Source organism: Gekko japonicus, unplaced genomic scaffold (assembly GCF_001447785.1).
Source record: "Gekko japonicus isolate JY-2015 unplaced genomic scaffold, Gekko_japonicus_V1.1 scaffold46, whole genome shotgun sequence".
In the NCBI taxonomy this organism is placed as follows: Eukaryota; Metazoa; Chordata; class Lepidosauria; order Squamata; family Gekkonidae; genus Gekko; species Gekko japonicus.
Genome location: NW_015169173.1, coordinates 2423272 through 2444647, shown reverse-complemented (window position 1 = coordinate 2444647; position 21376 = coordinate 2423272). Strand labels below are relative to the sequence as shown.

Sequence of the window (21376 nt, the reverse complement as noted above, 5' to 3'; positions counted from 1 at the left end):
AGAAAGACCTCGATGTCCTTGACAACCACGACGGTATAATCACTGACCTCGAGCCAGACATCCTGGAATGTGAAGTTAAATGGGCCTTAGAAAGCATTACTAACAACAAAGCTAGTGGAGGTGATGGTATTCCAGCTGAGCTATTCAAAGTCTTAGAAGATGATGCTGTTAAAGTTCTGCACTCCATTTGCCAGCAAATTTGGAAAACGCAACAGTGGCCACAGGATTGGAAAAGATCAGTATACATTCCAATCCCAAAGAAGGGCAATGCCAAGGAATGTTCAAACTATCGCACAATTGCACTCATATCACACGCTAGCAAGGTCATGCTCAAGATCCTACAAGCTAGGCTTCAACAGTACGTGGATAGAGAACTACCAGAAGTACAAGCTGGGTTTCGAAGAGGTAGAGGAACTAGAGATCAAATTGCCAACATTCGCTGGATTATGGAGAAAGCAAGAGAGTACCAGAAAAATATCTACTTCTGCTTCATTGACTATGCTAAAGCTTTTGACTGTGTGGATCACAACAAACTATGGCAGGTCCTTAAAGAGATGGGAGTACCAGACCACCTCACATGTCTCTTGAGAAACCTGTATAAGGGCCAAGAAGCGACAGTTAGAACCGGATACGGAACAACTGATTGGTTCAGCATAGGAAAAGGAGTACGACAAGGATGTATACTGTCACCTTGCTTATTTAATATATATGCAGAGTACATCATGCGAAATGCTGGCCTGGATGAATCACAAGCGGGAATTAAGATTGCTGGGGAAAAGATCAACAACCTCAGATATGCAGACGATACCACTCTAATGGCAGAAAGTGAAGAGGACCTAAAGAGCCTCTTGCTCAGGGTAAAAGAGGAGAGCGCAAAAGTGGGCTTGAAGCTCAACATCAAAAAAACTAAGATCATGGCATCCGGCCCCATCACTCCTTGGCAAATAGAAGGGGAAGTCGTGGAAGTAGTGACAGACTTCACGTTCCTGGGATCCCAGATCACTGCAGACTGTGACAGTAGTCATGAAATTAAAAGACGCCTGCTCCTTGGGAGGAAAGCGATGGCGAACCTAAACAGCATGATAAAAAGTAGAGACATCACCCTGCCAACAAAAGTCCGCATGGTCAAAGCAATGGTATTCCCAGTAGTCATGTATGGCTGTGAGAGTTGGACTATAAGGAAGGCCGAGCGCCGAAGAATAGATTCTTTTGAACTATGGTGCTGGAGGAGACTCTTGAGAGTCCCTTGGACTGCAAGAAGAACAAATCAGTCAATCCTCAAAGAAATCAACCCTGACTGTTCCCTGGAAGGCCAGATAATGAAACTGAAGCTCAAATACTTTGGCCACCCAATGAGAAGGGAGCACTCACTGGAGAAGACCCTGATGCTGGGAAAGATTGAAGGTCAAAGAAGACGGGGACGGCAAAGGATGAGATGGTTAGACAGTGTCATCCATGCAACGAACATGAAGTTGAGCCAACTTCAGAGTACGGCGGAAGATCGGAAGGCCTGGCGAGAGCTCGTCCATGGGGTCGCGAAGAGTCGGACTCGACTGTGCGACTGAACAACAAACTTAATGAACACAGTTTCATTTTTGGCTAAATTCCATGATCCTCATCTAGTTATGCCAGTAGAGATCATTTCCATAGTCTGGCAGTCTGTAGTAACCTCTTCCATCAGTCATTTTTACTATTACTTCAGCTGTCCATAATATATGAATAGTTGTGATGAGACTGAGAGGGACAGTATGGATGGGGCGATTGTGACATTAAATATGTGCTGATGGGGTGTCAACTGTTAGAGACAGAGAAGAAATGACACCATGTTGTGATAATGGATAGCTCAATGAAAAATATTGACTCAGTGTGTGGCAGCAGTGAAAAAAGCAAACTCTACCCTGCTGATTATTAGGAAAGGGAATGAAAATAAAATGGCCAATATTGTAATGGTCGGGTATAGGTCTATGGTGTGACCTCATTTGAAATACTGTATTCACTTTGGATCACTGTATCTCAGAAAAGATAATCTAGAGCTGTAAAAAGTAAAGATGTCAATAAAGTTGATTAAGGAATCATAGCAACTTTCCTTTAAGGAAAGGCCAAAAAGTCTGGGGCTTTTCAGTACGGAAAAAGATGTCTAAGGGAGGACATGATAGAGGTTGACATAACTATGCATGGGGGTAGAGAAAATAGCTAGAGAGAACTTTTTCTCCCTCTCCCAAAATACTAGAGCTCGGGGGCATCCAATGATCCAGGCGATAGATTCAGAATGCCAGGTTCCAAATGCATCGGTTCTATCCTGCACATAAGACCACATAAGTCAGGACTCCGAAATCCAGGAAGAAATTTGGATAGGAAAGATTTCATAAGCAGCCCCTACATATTTAAAGGAATGTCCCTGTATTGAAGGTCCCCTAAACAGCTCTTTTATTCTTACTGTGTAAGAAGGAAGGAAACCCTAAGATATCTTTTTCCCCCCTATAAGGAATAAGGAAGCAGAATCATCCTGAAGTTTACAAGAGGTAGAAAATTAAAATGAGATGGAAATACTGCTGCTAAAAAACCATGGCTATTTTTCTTCAAAGCTGAGCTTTATGTGCAGGAGAGAAATTAATCACAAGGCAGTTTTGTCCTCAGATTTCCATATATTTATAACTTGGGCTGCCGCCAGCCTTTCCAACTGTCACAAAACAGGCCTGCTTCTAAGAAGCAGAAGTGAACACAGGGCATAGTGCACAGCTCTGATAACTATTTCAGACATAAGGGTCACTGATGCCTAGACACTGAGCATGGAAGACTCCTGATAAGAGTTGTAATAAAAGTATGCAGTCAAGCAAAGAAAATGATTTATCTTGAAGGATCATTAGTGAGAGTGCTAATTAGCACCTGGAGTCTCCTCTCTGATGTGAATGTCTGTTTTCTATTGATCTGGGTGTGAGTGCCATAGATTATCCTATGCAAAGCATTAGGAACATTCACTTACATAATGTTTCATATCTTCCCCAAAGTTTTCTAGAATGTTTCCTTTGTGCGTGCCACAGTGTAGACAGGAGATCTCATGAGCATAAGGAATACGCTTATACTAGTTTTCTTTATAACTTACATTTGTCTTCAGCTTTCCCTCCTTCCTTCCCCTTAGCAGCCTCTCCCTGGGGAAAGTATGGGTCTGGTCACACGGACCTCTTACTGCGGTAGTTTTCCCGCAATTCTTATATCCGCGACATTTTATATCGCTTGAGATATATATCGCTTGGAGGTGGAGGTGGTCAGACGTTCCCTCTGTCTTCCGCTTCCCTCGCGCGAAGTACACAGGCGGTTTTTTTTTGTGTGGTTTTTTTAAATCTGGGCATGCGCTTGTCTTCCCATGCGCTCGGACGTACATACAAACTAATAAAAAGACCTTCGCTGTCCTTTCTCCTACCCGCTGGCGGCAACCCCCCCCCCAACCCAAGCACAGTGCCAGACCCTACTCGGAGTGGGCGAGAGGTTTAGGAGGCGTGAACCCTGTCACCTAACTTTTCACTCCCCTTCGGGCAAGAGGCACTGCCCAGGCTTCCTCCCCTGCCCGGCGGCGGCGGGGGCTTCCCTTCCCAGCCCGCCTCCTTTTCTCTCCCGCGGCGCCTTGCACTGATAAGCGAGGGAGAAGCAGCAGGCGAGGGAGTGGGTCTGTGTATGTGCAGCCGCCGCCATGCGGAGAAGGGACCGGCCGGGTGGGGAGGCTGTGTGGGTAGAACGAGTTGGGAGAGTGAGCGAGAGCGGCTCTGGCTGGCTAGCTGGCCGGCCAGCCGGCGCACACACCCGGGAGCAGCTTTGAACTCGCTTGCTCCCTCCCAACAAAGTTCCCGGCTCTGTCAGTGCTCAGCAGGTTTTTTCTCTCGTTTGACAGCTGGGCGCAGACGGCGACCTCGGTGGGATCTAAAAGACCAAAATAAAAGCTAGCGCCTGTTTGCACAAGCGCATAGCTAAAACCGGAAACACACACACAAAAAAAACCAACGGGGGGGAGGGTAGCGCGGTCACGGCGGATTGCTGTCCAGATACCAAAACCGTGGATACAAAGCGCGAGATGTCAGAAAACACCTGTTCCAACAGGTGTTAAAAAACCGCGGATAAAAGTTCAGAAACCGCGGGAGTCTGCCGGCTTTGGACCGGGAAGCGGGTTTGCCTATGTAGACAGGAAACTTTACTGCGGGAGAAATCAGCTGCAAGTCCCGCACTAAACATCCGTGTGACCACGACCTATGACACAGTTTTGCAGTGCCAGCTGCTGAGTCCAGTTGTGCAGAGCTGATTGTTGGGTCTAGTTGCACGGTGGGAAACCTTTTCCTGGTATCTTCTTTCCCACACTATTTCCTCTTTCTCCCTCCTCCCGGCAATCTTTCCCTGCTTCCTTCTCTCCTTTCCATCTCCCAACCAACCAGCTTTTTATCTGCCCCCCCCCAGCTATATTTATTATTTACTTACTTCTTTTATAACCTGCCCTTTTCCACAATGGGGACCCAAAGCAACTTGCAGAACTTTCCTCTCCTCCATCTTATTCTCACAACAATTTTGTGAGGCAGCTTAGTCTGAGAATGTGTGACTATTTCAGGGTTGGCCAGTGGTCATTCGAACCTGGGACTCACAAATCCTAGTTTGAAAGTCTAACCACTTCACCAAGGAGGTCTGTCAGCTGCAGGCACCACCATAGCTGCCTCCTCTGAGAGGCTCGGGGCAGGCACATAATGTCTGGGGGGCAGGGGCAGAAGGAGATGCCTGAGGGAGAAGGGGTTGAAATGGCAGGACCTTCGGGTGTACCTAACTCTCTTACATAGGGTTGCTAACCTCCAGGTGATAGCTGGATATTTCCTAGGATTACAACTGATCTCCAGGCAGCAGAGATCAGTTCACCTGGAAAAAATGGCTGTGTTGGAAGGTAGATTCTATGGTATTATACCCTATTGAAGTCCCTCCCCCTCCCCAAACCCCAGCCTCCTCTAGGGTTCTCAAATCCCCCCGGGGGGCGGAATTCCCCCCGGTTTCGAGCCCTGATTCCCGCTCCTGCGGAATCGGGCCCCGGGGGAAACCCCACCTCCACGCGTGCGTCACCCAGAAGTGACGTCGCACGCTGGGGGCGGGGCCACGCCATTTGAGGGGAAAACTCTTTGTTTTCCCCATGCTATTACCTTTGATTCTTCAATTCTCTTTTCAAACCTCTCTTCCTCACCTTTACCTCTCATAGTGACTTTCTTCCCCCACCTCCTTGAAAAACACTATCTACCGGGACCAGCCATTCAGGCTGTTCCAGGAACAATTTCCTCAGTGTCAGCAGAGGGCTCTGCAGACGGCTTTCCGTCCAAGGGAAGATGGATGCTTCGCTCGCAGCAGTCACTGCTGAGCTCAACCAAGTTGGAGCTGGCATGTCTTTTCATCTTGACTGTGACTCCGCATCTGCCTCAACTCTCCAGGAAAAGTGCGTGAAAAGGCCCACCCTGATAAAACCGCACTAGACCCAATGGCCTTCTCCTGTCCTTCAACTTCAAGCTGCGGCCATGTTAACTCACCAATGGCAGTTAAAAACCAAGGTTCCCAACCTTCCAGTTGCAATTACGAGTCTGTAAATGCCAACTTCCCAGCTGGAGATTGAGATGAAGATGTTTCCTTATTGGAACAGACCTTCCCAGCTCAACCAGGCATTTCTCATCAGAGCGGTAATGTAGGTGAATCTGGCTCTACAGCCATTTCTACTGAATGGTTAAATGTATTACAACAAGCATTAAGGGAAAATATAATTAATACCTGCCACTCTGAACTCCTCCTCTTCTCCCCCTCCCACACCTAGATGTTGGCCCAAAAAAGCAGCTCCAAAACAGTCCCTCACCAGAAAACAGGGCAAAGAAACCCCTTGGGAGGGTGAGCAGTTCTTCAGCAGAGAAAGGGAGGACAAGGAGGAGGGGATTTTTTTTTTGTCAGAGGAAGAAATAGAAGAGATTAAGGTACCAGAGCAGTCTGACCACCTGTTTAAGCCTGAGGATTGTCAGTACTTACTCAATAAAGCAGTTTCAGCCCGAAAACTCCCAAGAGCCACCAGCTGGAAAGGACTCCCCCTCTGCCAAGTCAGGAACCAAGGTCAGACCCGAAGGGATGCCCCTATGGCCACCTTACAGTCCTGCAGCCTCCCCTCTGAAGAAAGACAGGGTTTGGTCAGAGACACCCTTGACAAGAGAGCAGAAATGGCTCTCAAGAAGGCACATGAAGCCATGGCTATGGCAATAAAAGATTTGGCCATGGCATCCATTGCCTCCAGAGCAGCTATAGTCTGGATGCGAAAAATAATTCAACTAATTCCTGGGGACAATTGTAGACTTTTAGAAGGGACCAGTAGAGTTCTGAAGGCCAGTGCCTTCACAGCAGACACCACCTTGGACACCTTGACTTTTTTCTCCAGGACAATGGCCTCCGCAACAGCTGCCAGGAGAGTACTCTAGCTTTGAGAATGGCAAGCAGATATTCACTCAAAGAATATTGTCTCAGCCTACCCCTTTCAAGGGGATAGACTATTCAGCCACACACCAGTTAAAATTTTGGTTGAAACTCGGGACAAGAAGTAAGCAATGCCCAAAACTCTCCAATGCTTCACCAGGAGACCTTCCACTGCACATTCCTTTCACGCCCAAACGCATTACCAAACTTCAAGTAGGAATATAAGAGACCATCGTGGGGTTCCTCCAGGCAACCATTCAGGAGGGGATCCTTTAGCTTCAAGCCTAACAGACAGTCAGCAAACAGGACAGATCAGATTGAGACAACAAGTCTCCAAAGCCATGACTTGCACACCATTCTGGTGGGGGGGAAGGATACTTCATTTTCAAGATAACTGGAGCAAATTACAAGCAGACTCCTGGGCAATAGAAGTAGTTTAACAAGGCTGTTCCATAGAATTTGCCAGAACAATTTATTGCAAATCCTCTACACAAAACCCAGCTCAAATGCCACATAACTTGCAAGGCCATCCAACAGCTCCTGGAAATACAAGCAGTGAAACTAGTCCCTGAGGCAGAGAAGGGACAGGAAGCACATTTCATTTTTTCACAGTGTCCAAGAAAAACTGGGACTGGAGGGTGATATTAGACCTCATGTTCCTGAATAAGTTCATCAAACTAAGACATTTCCTCATGGAAACCCTGAGATCGGTCTCAGAAGCCCTGAAGCTGAGGGAATTTCTAATGTCAGTAGACCTCACGGAGGCCTACCTTCACATCCCCATACTCCCTGCACACAAGAGGTTCCTGAGATTTTGTGTGGACCATCTCCATCTCTAGTTTTGGCCCTCCCATCCAGACTCTCCACTGCCCTGAGTGTTTTCAAAGTTACTGATAAACCCGGTTGTTCACTTATGGGAAAGAAGTATCCACATTTACCCTTAATTTGATGACCTACTAATCAGGTCAAGCTCCAAGGCCAAGTCAATCCAGGACACCCAAACAACCATGCATTGTCTTCATGACCACCGTTTTCTTATCAACTTTCAAAAGAGCTCTCTACAACCATCTCAGAGACTAGAGTACTTAGGAGTGATTACAGACACCAGGTCCAATTGCCTAATTCTACCAACAGGGAAAGATCACAAGACCAAACAAATGTCAGAAACAATGATCAAAGCCAGGTCCTTCTCACTAATGACACTTGTAAAGTTGATGGGATTGTTAATTTCCAACACCAAAGTCATCCACACTCCAGGCCTCTCCAGACCCTTTCAGGTCCAGATAATGGAGAAGGAGGATATTGTCATACAAGTTTCAGCTCCAATCAAATCCAGCCTAGTATGGTAGACCAACATGACCAAACTCCATCGAGGAAAGAGGTATCACATTCCATTGGTGAGACAAATATTCACAGACACCAGTCTGTCTGGACGGGGAGCAACCCTGGATGTTGTTCCAGTCCAAGACAGGTGGTCCAAAAGCAAACCCTATCTCCCTGTCAACTTGGTGGAACTCCAAACGATTCATCTGGCACTACTTCACTTAAAAACTCAAATAATACAACAACAAATCTTGGTCTGGACGGACAATGTCTCAACCAAAACATACATCAACAAATAAGGGGGTTCCAGATTGTTTGGCCTGCTGGCGAGGCTGCTGCAGAAGGAGGGATTCCTCATCCAAAAGGGGTGAGTCAGTCTGAGACTAAGTACTTAGGGAAGACTAGGGCACTATAGTCAGATGCATTAGGATTTCTTGTTTTGTTGGTTTACCTACCTTTACTGGTGGCCCAAGTTTGACTTTCCTAGTTTTATTTTTTGATGGGTTATGCCTGCCACATATGGACAGACAGATGGACATCTGAATCCCTTTGTAGATTCATACTAACAGCCAACCAAGTGATTTGTTTTGTTACAATATTTGGGTTGGATCAGGGTCATATGGAGGGGCAAACAGAATCTTTGTCCGTGGGCCCATGGTGGCTCTCGGCAGTGCTGGATTTAAATGGTTTAGACTGGGGTAATCCTGTATGGAATTGCACAGCCAGTAAGCCTCTGGGTGAGTGGGGATTTGAACCTGTGTCTCCCAGTGCCTGATCTGACACTCTAACCACTAAACCACACTAAATTTATTTATTCTTGGGGATAAATATCATCAGTTATAACTGTTGTGAATGATCTCTAAACTTACTTTGCTTCACATTTAAAAATCTCTTCCCTTTAATACAAGCTTCTCAATTTCTTTTCTTTTCCTCTGCTATGTATATGTTCCATTTGTGTATTGGAATAATTAGCCTATAAGGAGTGGTAACTATCTCATTTGCATTCTGGTGAGCTGTTAATATGTGTTCAAGAGCTGTTGGTAAAAGGTTCTAGCATGGACTTCTTCATTCTTGTGTTCCCCTTAAGACATACCACTCTTTTATAGAGCCCTCACAGTTGGTGGTGGATTCTTTTTAGGCCATTGGTCTCTTCAGGACATATCCTTGGACCCTTACTTTTGCTTTCCTCTTGCTAACATCTCTTTACTGTCTGGAGAATATGCAATCAAAATTAAAGAAAATTCTCATCTCTCATGACCTGATGGAATGCGCTTTCAACTTTTAAAAATCAGACAGACAATAGTGCATAGTTCTTGCAAGCATGTTTGCCTATTTAATATTTGAGTAACAACACATAGAATGAAGTCACTCATCTTATAGCCCATCTATCTTCAAACAGATTTGAGCAAAAGCTTTAAGAATGTTCTTTGTATTTGCTTCTTTTTTAGAATTACAACAACAGCTGCCTGTATGATGGATCTACGAAGATACCCCCTAGATGAACAAAACTGCACCCTGGAAATTGAGAGCTGTAAGTGCTTTTTGTAAATCCTACTTTGCTATGTGCGCAAAATGATTCAAGCATTTAACTCTTTTCCACCTGCAACTAACCTAGTTGTTTCTCTGTGTGGTGACATGTAGATCTTTGTAAATACACAAAACAGATTTAGCTTTCCAGATGGATGAGTAATTTATGGCACAAGGATTTGAGGAACTTGTTTTTTGTGTTTGATGGACAACTTTAAGCTTTAAATGTCTCACTCAAATGCTTTTTGGAGTTCATGTGAGGAGCACAAGGATTACTATCTGTCCTTTATCCCTTTGTGCTGCTAAATAGGATTGCTGTTTGTTTCCGTTTTAAATGAAGAGTCTAGATTTGTCAGTGCAGTTTATGTTGTATGTTACACTGTAGCTGGGCTTCCTGTAGGATTGTGATGGCAGTAGAATATATGCTGATTTTAGTTATTACTTCCTACCTTTCTATATAGATTCAGAATATTTGATCTTTTGTGTCCATTTTCTATACCAGTATATGTATATTGAGCTGCAGTGGCTCAAGTGGTTAAGACGCTGAACTGCAGGCTGTGGAAGGTCGGTAGTTCACCAGTTCAAGACCCGAGTGCCACATGACGGAGTGAGCTCCCATCTCTAGTTCCAGCTCCTGCCAACCTAGCAGTTCGAAAGCAAGAAATTGCAAGTAGATAAATAGGTACCACTTCAGTGGGAAGGTAACAGCGTTCCGTCCGCCTTGGTGTTTAGTCATGCCGGCCACATGACCACGGAAATGTCTTCGGATAGTGCTGGCTCTTCGGCTTTGAAACGGAGATGAGCACCGCAACCCTCGAGTCGGATTTGACTGGCTTTCGAGCAAGGGAACCTTTACTTTACTTATATATATTTACTGTGCCAGGACATATTCTAGACCACTACATGTGACAGGATTGAGTGGAACAGAGTTTGTGGAGTAGATCATTACCCGCTTCCACTTCTTGTTGCCTCCCTGGCTTTCTAGGAACAAGCAATGTGATACTGTGTAGCTTTGCATATGTCCAGTGTAAGTACAGAAATGACACTGGGGAACTTCTGACATTCAGATTCTGTTTTGTAAGTGGCTTATGGGAATGTATCTCTTATGGGACATTGGTTTCCTGACCTTGCTAAGAGTTGCTCCAGATTTTTGTAAAAAATGTATTGTAAATTGCCCCTTCATCCACTGCCTGCTGCAGGAGCAGTTCTGCGGGTCCCCATGAGGCCAGGCGCCATCCCTACCATTGAGCTGTCCCCACCCAGAGCCAAAAGCAGCGGTTGAGGGATGGTGTTGGCTGCCCGGCCCCCTGGTTCGTTCTCTGGCACCGGCAGCTAAGTCCTGACCCAGCCAAACTTCCTAAACAGACTATAATCCTTTTGCGTCCCTGGGTAGCTCAAGCCAGTTAATATGGAATATTTTCCAAACATCTGACCCAGAAGTTATTGGGAATAAATATCATCAGATTTTGCATGAGCACATAGTGGCAAATTGAACTCCTCAACTGAATTTCCTCTGCCTTTCCCTCTCTTTTTGCAATTTTGTTGTTTGTTTTTAGAACAAGATGTTTCAGTGCTACCCTTTAACATTTAGTAAAAGGCAATTTTTTCATGTGTTTCAGGATTAAAATTTGGTAGTGAAAACAGGCATTTAGAGCAACCCTTGGTGAGTTGTAGTGTACATGAGGCCATGTGCATAGCTTATGGCTTTACTTGTAGACTCGTCATATTCCACAATAAGGATAGCATTGCTGAATTAAACTGAGAATCTATATCTGCATTTCTTCCTAATCATTCATAGTCTGAGAGATAAAACGGCTAACTTACTAAAAAAGATCACCTTGGGGACCCTCAACTGAGTGAAGGCAGCATAGAATTTTTAAAATTAAATAAATGATTAAATCCATTAAGGCACAGGAAAAATCGTTTAACACTAGTTATTGGTGAATACTCTTTGTCAGCATGTCATATTTATTCTTTGAGGGGCATTTTTTTTCCTTTCTGTGTATGCTTCTCGTTGAAGTAACATTTTAAAGACAGTAAGGGCTGGTACTTACTACAGCTTAATTAGTGTGGATGACAAATACCATTAGAGGGCAGCAATACCCATCAAAACCATTAGCCAGAAGAGATCAAGGAAAGGGCACCACATTTTGGGATTGGTTATGTGTCTATGCATATTCATAAATGAAATTCCCCAGTTCAGAATCCCTAAGCCCTTTACAAGCCAAGCTAAAATGCACACTGAAGTGAAGGCTTAACATGTAACAAAGTCAACATCATCCCTGTTGAGCCCTGTGTTACAGCCCAGAGAACAATCTGATGTAGGGTTGGGGGAGAAGCAAGCTTTGGTTGTGAAATCTGGCCTAGTAGGGTTTTGTCATCATCCAGACTTACTGCTTCTTGTGGTCACTAAGCTTTTCAGTCTCATTTATTTAATTTATAATTTTCCACAATTCAAAAACAGTGGCTTGCAGCATACATCTTGTTTTTAGTGATAAATACATAAAACGTTAACTTCAAAGCATGTAACAATGTCCCCCAAAACAGTGAGTTCTATGCAACATGAAATGATAAACTACCAACAAAAGCTTTGACTTCATTTTCAGATCCAAGATTGTAAATCAGTGGCTTAAAGTCATTGAGTCCATCTGAAAAGAAGGTTGCTGTCCCCCTGTGACATTTGGTTCTAGTATCCATCACTAGCTTGTATCCAGACATCCATGTACAGAAGACACACAGTGTTCCTGCAGTTCTCTCCATTCCTGAAACCCCCAGCAGTCCCTGAAAGATCATTATCTGGGGTCACAGGACCTTTGTGATAAAATAATCACATGGGTCAAGGGGCTAAAGTGAGGAACACAAGGGGATGAAATTGTCCCTTTCTTTCAATGGAGTTGCACTTGCAGAAGAGAGAGGATGAGTGATTTCTCTCCCTGTTCATCCTCACTCCATCTCCCCTTCCATTTATACAGTTGTCTCTCTGTGTGAATCCTATGAAAGAATGGTTTTTCTGGGAGCTGGAAGTGACTGCAGGGATAGTAAGTAGAGAAAATCCATGTTCTGTGCATGGAAGGTTGGCTACAGTCCATTATTTCTCTGCAACCCCAAACCTTTAGTTTGCTCTGGATAGTGCTGTCCTTAAAACTGTGACCGATTCCTCACAAGGAGCTTGCTCTTCTGTTTCCCCTGCTTGCATTGGTCAATTTCACACTATTCGCTGTGCAGTCACATTTTGACTAGCTGCTCCCCCCAATTTCGCCCATGTCTTCTCGATCCTTGTTTTTTGAGATTGAAAAGACACAGTATAGACTTCCGTTCTGTGGATCAGTGATGGCGGTTGTTCTCCCCAGAACTCGGGGGAGCAACTTGCACACCAGTGGTATGGAGGGGTGCTACCTCAAGTAGCACCCCCACGGAGCCTTTGTGATAGGCTCCAGGCCATAGGGCTTTTGAGGGACAGCCTCTTCGATGGCTAAATGCCAGAGAATTGAGGCTCCCCTCTGCCCTGACGGTCCTGCCGCTGTGTGGCCCTCGGGCACAAGCTGATTTGACTGGGACAAGTGCTGGAGATCGAGCGGAATATTGATTACTGTGAGCGAGGTCAGAGAAATGACCGACAATGAACGTGAGTTCAAAATAAACAGAATATTTTAAAAGTGAACCACCACCACCCCGTGGGAAAAGCGGAGTGCAAAGAGGGACGCCTCTTATGCGAACAGACAGATAAGCGTAACGAAGGGGGCAGGGGGGGAAATAAGCAGTGATTTTGTTTTGAGAGACTTACTTGAGCGCTGACATCAAGGTGACAATTTTTCAAGTCCGTGAGAAGCGGTTTGAAACTGTAAACAATTGTATAAATTGGCGGCCTCGCAAAGGAAGTTTAACGCTGAACCGGCGGGTAGTCAGAGCCCAAAACCGGAAGAGGGAGCAGACGTCATGAAAATGTTAGCGGATATGCTCAAGCCGGTGATGGAGCAACTCGATGGTATTAACCAGCAACTGACTTCGCCGAATCAAAACTTCGCATCCCAGCAGCTCCAACTGGCTGAAATGGCAAAGAAGGTGGAGCAATAGGCTCAACAGCGGATGAAGTAGTAAAAGAGATGGAGACTGCTTATAGGGCATACTCCAACTATATTAAAAAAATAGCCTGCCTGGAGAAATTGTGGTCAGATTCTCATGAAGATTCTCATCTCAGAGATGCTATTTTAAAAGTGACTTCAGCAACTCCACTGAAAATGGGGAATATAAACATTAAAACTTTAAAAGACATTCCATTTGAAATTCGTCAAAAGAGGAAAAGCTACAAGGACTTAATTTCATTTCTTCAAACCAATGGAATTTCATACAGGTGGGCGATCCCAGAGGGTGTCATCTTTAAAATCAACGACAAAAGAGAAAAAATTGACTCCGTTTTTAAAGCCAAAGAATTTTTGAGACGTCAGTTGGGATTGGAGGAAGAATCCAAAGATGAAGAATCGAAATCAAGTGACTCTGCTACCTCTGGAACGGATGAGGACTCTGCTGTAGAAATGGGAGTAGGCGCAATGAAAGTTACATATGATTTCAGAGATAGAAAACCAAAGTAAAGGCAGAAGGACTCTGAAAATTGCCTTTTGAAGCAAATAACAAGAAGATGCTCAGAAAGCTCTCTCACAACAACTAACATACTAACTTTGAAGCCGAGACAAACAAGAACTCTACAAGTACATTGTTGTACTAACACGTTTATTAATAACAGATTAACACGGATATGATCTCCTCCTCTTGGGTTTTTAGTGTAGTGTGGTTATCTATCCTTTATTCTTAGATGTAATCCCCTTTCCTTATATTTCTTTGTAGTTTTGTAGTCTTATAAAAATAATAAAAAATATCCCTCCAGGGATTTTTTAATAAAAAGACACAGTATAGATGGATCACCAACAAATCTTTGATTGTTTGGGATTTGTTAACGTGGCTTCGTATTTCATGTTTAACTTAGCATCCGGTTTAAGCATTTTATATTTGTATTATTTGTGTAAATACTGTGGGCACTGTTGCTTACTGAAAGTATATTTAGGATTAAGTCCTTGTTCAAGCATTGTTACAATTTATCTTACTGTGTAAGTAACAAGAAAGAAAAGCCAAGGCATACAATTAAATTAGTAGAAAATATGACCTCGATTACATAGTATTCTCTGGTTTTTTCCAATACAGCAATAATGTCTTGGAATTAATAACAACAGAATGAAATATTAGGGGAAAGGAAATTTTCCTTCCATTTACATCTCTTTCTGAAGGAGCATTTGCACAATCTATAAGATATATTGCCAGGTCTGTGCTTTTTTATATAGTATCAGCAGGATGGAACACCTTACATTTCATTTACTTTGGTGCTAAGTAGTTGTGTATAATGCAATAGTTTACAGGTAGAGGAATTAGGTTATATAACCTCTGAAAATGCCTCTTGCAAAGTGTGTTTAGTAACATATATAAATTGTAAGTGAAAAAATATTGCAGACTGCAAAAAAAGGCCTTAAATTGGCTTATTTTTAGTCTTCCATAAAATGAAATAAAACTTTATAAGATGGTAAGAATGCAGCATAAAGGAATTTGTCCCTGTAGTTTGGGATTTTAAGTGTTCATTAGAGAGTGATCCATGAAAGCAGAGTATCGAGGGTCAAGGGGAAAGTTGAGTAGGTGTCTGTACAGTGAGGAAAATGCCACTTCATAACAACGAGTTGAATCCAGTCAACTTTTCTGCTGGTGAAAAAGAAAGGACAGACCCTCTATTAGTATGCACAAAGGCTCTGCTGGCGATCATGGGACCTGAATGTAAAGATGACACGTGGGACAGGGGCTGTAGTAAGGAACAAAATTGGGTGAGACCAAGCAAAAAAGTTGGTTGGATCCAACCCAATCTTTGCAAATCCCGAATTTCAAAAATATAGCCTAAGTGGGGGGACAAATGGGAGAAAAATCAAGATCCACACTAGATTTATTTTATTTTTTAAAAAATCATATGCTTTTCCCCTGAGCACCAAAAGGCAGGTAATAACAACTTGGTAAAACAAACATAAAAACAACCAGGGGTCTTTTGGGGCCGGAGAGCGCCGGAGCACCGCTCTGGCAGCCCAGGAGCCCGTACAAATGGTGGTGGCGGCTAGCCCCGCCCCCAGCTCCCTGTGCCTAAAGTGCTGCAGCTCGGGGAAGGCTCAGAGAGCCCCGCTGCCAGCTCCCCCGGGCCCACACAGAAGTGCTGCAGCTCGGGGGAGGCCAGAGAGCCCCACCGCTGGCATCCCCGCCCCCCGCCAAAGCGGTAAGTAAGGGATCCGTGGGGGTGGGAGTGGCGGGGGTTTGATGGGGAGTGGTGGGAGAGCCTCCCTCCCTCCCTTCATCTCTTTGCCATCTTTTCCTCCTTTCCTTTTCTTTCCCTCCTTTTTTCTCTCTCTTCCCCTTCTCTTCCTTCCTTCCTTCCTTCCTTCCTTCCGTCCTTCCTTCCTCTCTTTACCTCCTCTCCCTCCTCCTTCCCTTCTCTATCTCTCTTTCCGTCCTTCTTTCCTTCTCTTTCTTTCCCTCTTTCCTTCTCTCTTTTTATTCCCTCTTTCCTTCCTTCTTTTCTTCCTTCTTTCCTTCTCTTTCTTTCCCTCTTTCCTTCCTTCTTTCCTTCTCTCTACTCTCTCTCTTTCCTTCTCTCTTTCCTCCTTCTGTGGCCCAACTCTAGTGAGAAGGGGTTTAAACTTTAAACCCCTTCTCTCTTAGCTCCCCCCCCCCGCAGGCCAGCTGTGGAAGGGGAGGGGAGGCTTTTGAAGATGCCTCCCCCCCTTTTGCTTCCCCTTCTGACATCACTGCCGGTGATGTCAGGGAGCGTGGCATATGCTAATAGTCTAGTAGCTCATTAGCATACTATATGCTAATAAGCTCCTGCAGCTTTTTTTCTACGAAAAGACCCCTGAAAACAACAGATATTAAAACATTTAAAACCAATAGTAATACACCTTAGGCCTCACCACCAGGTTGTTTCTCCTTTGCCCAAGCTCAGGCAGCATCCAGAATTCTCCAGAATAACTCTGTTTGGCAGCCTTCCCAAAAAACTAGGAGATTAGAGGCCTCTCTGACCTCTTCTGGGAGGCTGTTCAAGAAGCATGGGGTAGTCACTGGAAATGCTGGAGCCACTGACAGTAGACCTCACTAGGAAGAACAAAGCTGCCAAATGGGAACCTGCCGGGAGAGGTGATCCTTCAATTATCTGGGTTCCAGGTCACGAAGGGCTTTAGAGTGAGAACCTACATCTTGAATAACTTGGAAACTGGCAGCCAGTGGAGACCTCAGAGTAGGAGTGACATCGTCCCAAAAGCTACCCCAGATATACAATGGGCTGTCTTGTTCTGTACCAGCTGCAGTTTCTGGATCAGTGGCAGCCCCATATAGGCCATGTTACAGTAATCCAGGCCTGATGCTACTGAAACATGGATCAGCATAACCAGATTAGGGATACAGCTTCCTAATTAGATATAGCAGGGAGAAAAACATCTTTCTCTGTCATAAACCCCTGTTTCTCAAACCCTTACAAGTAGGGGTGGGCACAAACTGGAAAAAATGGAGGTTCCTGGTTTGGGGCTTTCACAAACTATGAACTTCCACTATCTTTTCCATTTCAAGAACTGCTTTGTGCTTCGGAAAGTTCATGGGGCCAGAGCCCCACCTGGAAGTGAACTCCAAAGGCATTTAAATGAGGACATGGCTGTGGTACAACCTGGACTTGGGCTTGGAAGGCATTTAAATGCCTTCCAAGCTCACCTCCGTGTTGAGCGAGCCCGACTGAGCTCCCAGAATAAGCTCTGAAGGCTTTTATAGGCCTTTGGAGCCCACTTCCTGCTTCCTGTAAAGGCCTTTACTCTCAGAACTCAGTCAGGCTGGCCTGACCTGGAGGTGGGCTCCAAAGGCATTTAAATGCCTTCAGAGCTCACTTCTGGTTGGGTGGCCCGACCCAGAGGTAAGCTTCTCCCTGTTGCCTGGGGAGATGATTGATCGGTGCCAGGCTGTCTGGCCCAATGAAGCACCATGAGTCACCGAAGCCAAATGTAGTGAGTCATGAATCACTTCATCAACGGAGCAATTGCCTGAAGCATCTGTTCACAATGCACGAAACAGTGTGAGTCGTGATGACTTTCACTTCATGCCTATTCCTACTTCCAAGTCTTTCAGTGAAAGCTGGATCCCATCAATGGTAGGAAGAACAATCACATTTAAAGCAATAGCACTTCCAGATTCAGCCATTTCTAGATTACGTGCTCATTGCAGCTCTGGATGCTTCGACCTTCACTGATCGGCTACAAGAGGTACTCCGGCGGTTCGACTCTTCAGGGCTGAAGGTCAAGCATGAGAAATGCCTGCTGGGGTGGCCAAGGTTGAGTTTTTGGGATTAATGGTGGACGCACAAGGCATCCACCCCACGGACGATAAGGTCAAGGCAATCACCGAGGCTCCACCACCCACATCAAAGTCAGAATTGCAGGCCTTCCTTGGCCTGTTAAATTTTTATCATTCTTTTCTTCCACTCAAAGCTGCCATGGCAGAGCCCCTTCACAACCTGCTGGACAGGAATGCTCCGTGGGTCTGGGGCTCCCCTCACGCCGCTGCTTTCCGGGTGGTCAGGGACCTTTTAACTTTGAACGCTGTGCTGTCCCATTTCAACGAGGCTTTGCCAGTCAAGACTGCGATGCTTCACCTTATGGTGTCGGGGCCCTGCTGGGCCATCGCCTGGCCAACAGTTGGGAAGTCCCCGTCACTTACTATTCCAGGACCTTGTCAGCTGCGGAGTACAACTATGCGCAGATCAACAAGGAGGCACTGGCGATAGTAGCGGGGGTAAAAAAGTTCCACCATTACCTCTATGGCTGGCCCTTCACGGTCCTGACAGACCACAAACCCCTGCTGGGCCCTTACCGCCAAACGCCACAGATTATTCCCCCCCCGGGTGCTCCAGTGGTCTATTTTCTTGACAGGTTATTCTTACTTGATTGCCCATCAGCCCGGGAAAGCCATGGGGCACGCAGATGCTCTCAGCTGTCTCCCGCTGCCCTCCTTGGACCCCGACCCAGCTCCGGTGCATCAGGTCGCGCTGCTGGAGTATCTTCCCAACCGGCCGGCCCACATCACGGAGGTGGCCTGCCTCTCTGCCAAAGATCACATCCTCTGCCGGGTCCTGAACTGGGTGGTAAGGGGGGGGCTGCAGCCAGTGATGGCCCCATGTTCGTGCCTTTTTCCTCCTGGAGGGATGAACTGTCAGCGTACAAGGAAGGCTGCATGATGTGGGGAAGCAGAGTGGTGATTCCAGCCCCTCTACAAGAAAGAGTCCTCACGGCGCTCCACGAGAAACATCCCGGGGTGGTCCGGATGAAAGTGCTCGCCCTCAGCTATGTATGGTGGCTGGGGCCCAGCAAGAGTCCCACCCCAAACCTCCACAGCCTCCTGCCTGCGCCTGGGAAGCGTCGCACTGTCCCTGGTTCCGGTTACATTTAGATTTCGCGCGGCCTTTTCAACGTCAGCTGTTTTTTATATTAGTAGACACTTACAGCAAATGGCTGGAGGTTGTGCCAGTGCCCTCCACATCCTCAAAGGCAGCCATTCGGGCCATGTGGAAAATCTTCTGTGCCCAGGGCATCCCTGACACCCTGGTCACTGACAACGGGTCGGCCTTCACCTCCACCAAATTCTAGGAATTTACGGTGTACTATGGAATTAGCCACGTCAGGTCGGCCCCATTCCAACCCGCAACAAATGGACAGGCCGAGAGGATGGTCCGTACAACCAAGGAAGTGCTACAGCAGCTGGAAACCAAAAACTGGGATTTCAAGATGGCCACGTTCCTCTTTGGACACCACCCCACCCCACACTCAACCACCGGGCACAGCCCTGCTGAGCTCTGCTGAACTGCTCCTGGGATGACGCCTGACAACTAGGCTGGATCACCTTCATCCCGATCGGGCCCCCAAACAGGAACCCAACAAAGAGTCACTGGAAGCGGCAAGAGGGTTCTTCCCGGAGGATCCCGTGTATGCGAGGAACTACGCACGGGGGCCACCGTGGATTCTGGCCCAGTTCGTGAGAGTTACGGACCCACGATCCTATGAGGTCTCTGGCAAGGATGGTCAGCTATTGCAATGCCACATCGACCAGTTGCGCCGACGGGTCCTGCCGCTGGAACCAGAGGACTATAAGGACCCTGACGCCTCCGCGATGGCTGAGGATCCCCAACGTACCAACACACCAACAGCACCTGATGGTGAGCCCTGCCTGCCTTCCGCTGAGAATGAGTCTGCTCTGAGTGAGGCACCGAGGCCAGACACCCCTCAGCCAGCACCAGCCAGCGTTCAGCCACAGGCAGCCGTGGCAGTCCCGGTCGCTACTCCTGAACGTCGCCGCTCCACTCAAGAATGAAAAACACCCACTTACCTAAAGGACTATATCTGTGGGTGTTTTTCGCCACGTGGTGATGCAAAGCCTCCGAGCTTCGCTCCAGGAGATAATGGTCCAAGGGGATCCTAGCCAGCGCCAGTTGGAGGGCTGGGGTCCTAGCCGGGACCTATGGATCTCTCGGCCACTGTAAATACCCTATGACGGTGGTGTGTGTGTGTCATGGGTGTGGGTATCTCGCAAATACAAGCCGACCTGCGAGCCGGGCTCCTTGTCTTGTTCTGAACCTTAAATAAATGTATGAGCTGAAATCGCTGCCTCTTGCTCAGTACATTTCATTTACATTAGGATTCCTTGCCTTCTCAATTTATGTCCTTCCCTCATTTCCTTCCGGTAGGTTATATCTCCACCCTAGGGTCTTGAATTCTTTCTCATAACTCAGTGAAAAGTTCATTTTCCAATATTTCCTGTGTTAGCAAATGAGTCTCCAGGCCAAAAGCAAACCAACTTTTTCCCCTGCAGTTCACAGAACACTGATTCTTCTCATTAAAAGTACCATGCTGCACATCTGTTGGGTACTGGCCTTCAGATGTCACCATGCATATATAAAAACGTATGGCACACAGACCCCACCAAAAATAAATGCAACTATTCTTGGTCTGTTTAGGCAACTGATTTCAACTATTATGTCCTGGAGCACAGCAGTCACACAGAGGCAATTTCTAGGCATTGGAGTTTGTAAATCAGTTCCAGGGTCAGGTGTCAAAATTCTCTAAAACAGCGACGAATATATGTTGGAAATGTCATCAGAACATAGGCACATACTTTCATATGTGGTGGACGTGTGCCAAAGCTAAAGACTACTGGGAGAAGGTTAAAAATATGTTAGCAGAAGTTATGGAAATAGAAGTACGATTACAACCAGAAATTTTTTTGTTAAATATTATATCAGAAATAGGTGGGAAAGAAAGGAAAAATTTGTTGTTGCATTGTATTACAGCTGCTAGAATATGTTATGCCAAGTATTGGAAAACTGAGAAGACCCCTGACAAGACAGAAGTTTTGCAAAAATGGTTTGAAGTTGCCGAAATGGATAAATTGTCAAATATGCTAAACGGGAAAGATGAAGAAATAGCTAATAAAAGATGGAAAAGACTTTTAGAATGGAATGTTAAACACAATGGCTAAGAGGAACTCTATGAGGAATACATAAGGCTGTATGCTCATCTGTATTATTATCGATTAGTATGAGTTGTTATGTTTTGTTCGGTGTGGGTGTTTGGGAAAATTAATAAAAATATATATATAAAAAAATACAGTTCCAAGGTTCAAGGACAGGGTAGGCAACATTCAGCTTCAAGTCTAAAGGGAAATCCAAGAACAAGGATATAAATGTACAGGCCAGTGTCAGAGACAGTCAATCCCAAGCACAGGCAGCAAGGTCAGTAAACTTACCGACAAGTTGCTTCCACACAGCCACTCCCTTCTCTGTAGCTTTTAAGCACCATGCTGCTCAACAGCCTGTGTTGCATCGTGCATATGCCAGCTGCCTCAGTCTTGCTCCTGCAAGCACTCACTGTAGGCGCTGGGCTGGTGTTGTGCTGCTAGGCAGGCACTGTGCCTTCTGTCTTGAAGGTCTCTCCTAAACTTCCTCCAGTGGCATTCC

General features: G+C 45.8%; 1 protein-coding gene across 1 annotated transcript in view; it reads left to right on the top strand.

Moving 5' to 3' along the window:
* GABRB2 (gamma-aminobutyric acid (GABA) A receptor, beta 2) overlaps positions 1 to 21376 on the top strand; it is a 196299-nt gene that overhangs the window by 30827 nt on the left and 144096 nt on the right. Inside the window, exon 2 of the mRNA XM_015415862.1 lies at positions 9234 to 9316. Coding sequence (XP_015271348.1) covers positions 9234 to 9316 — 83 coding nt within the window. The remainder of the gene's footprint in view (positions 1 to 9233; positions 9317 to 21376) is intronic.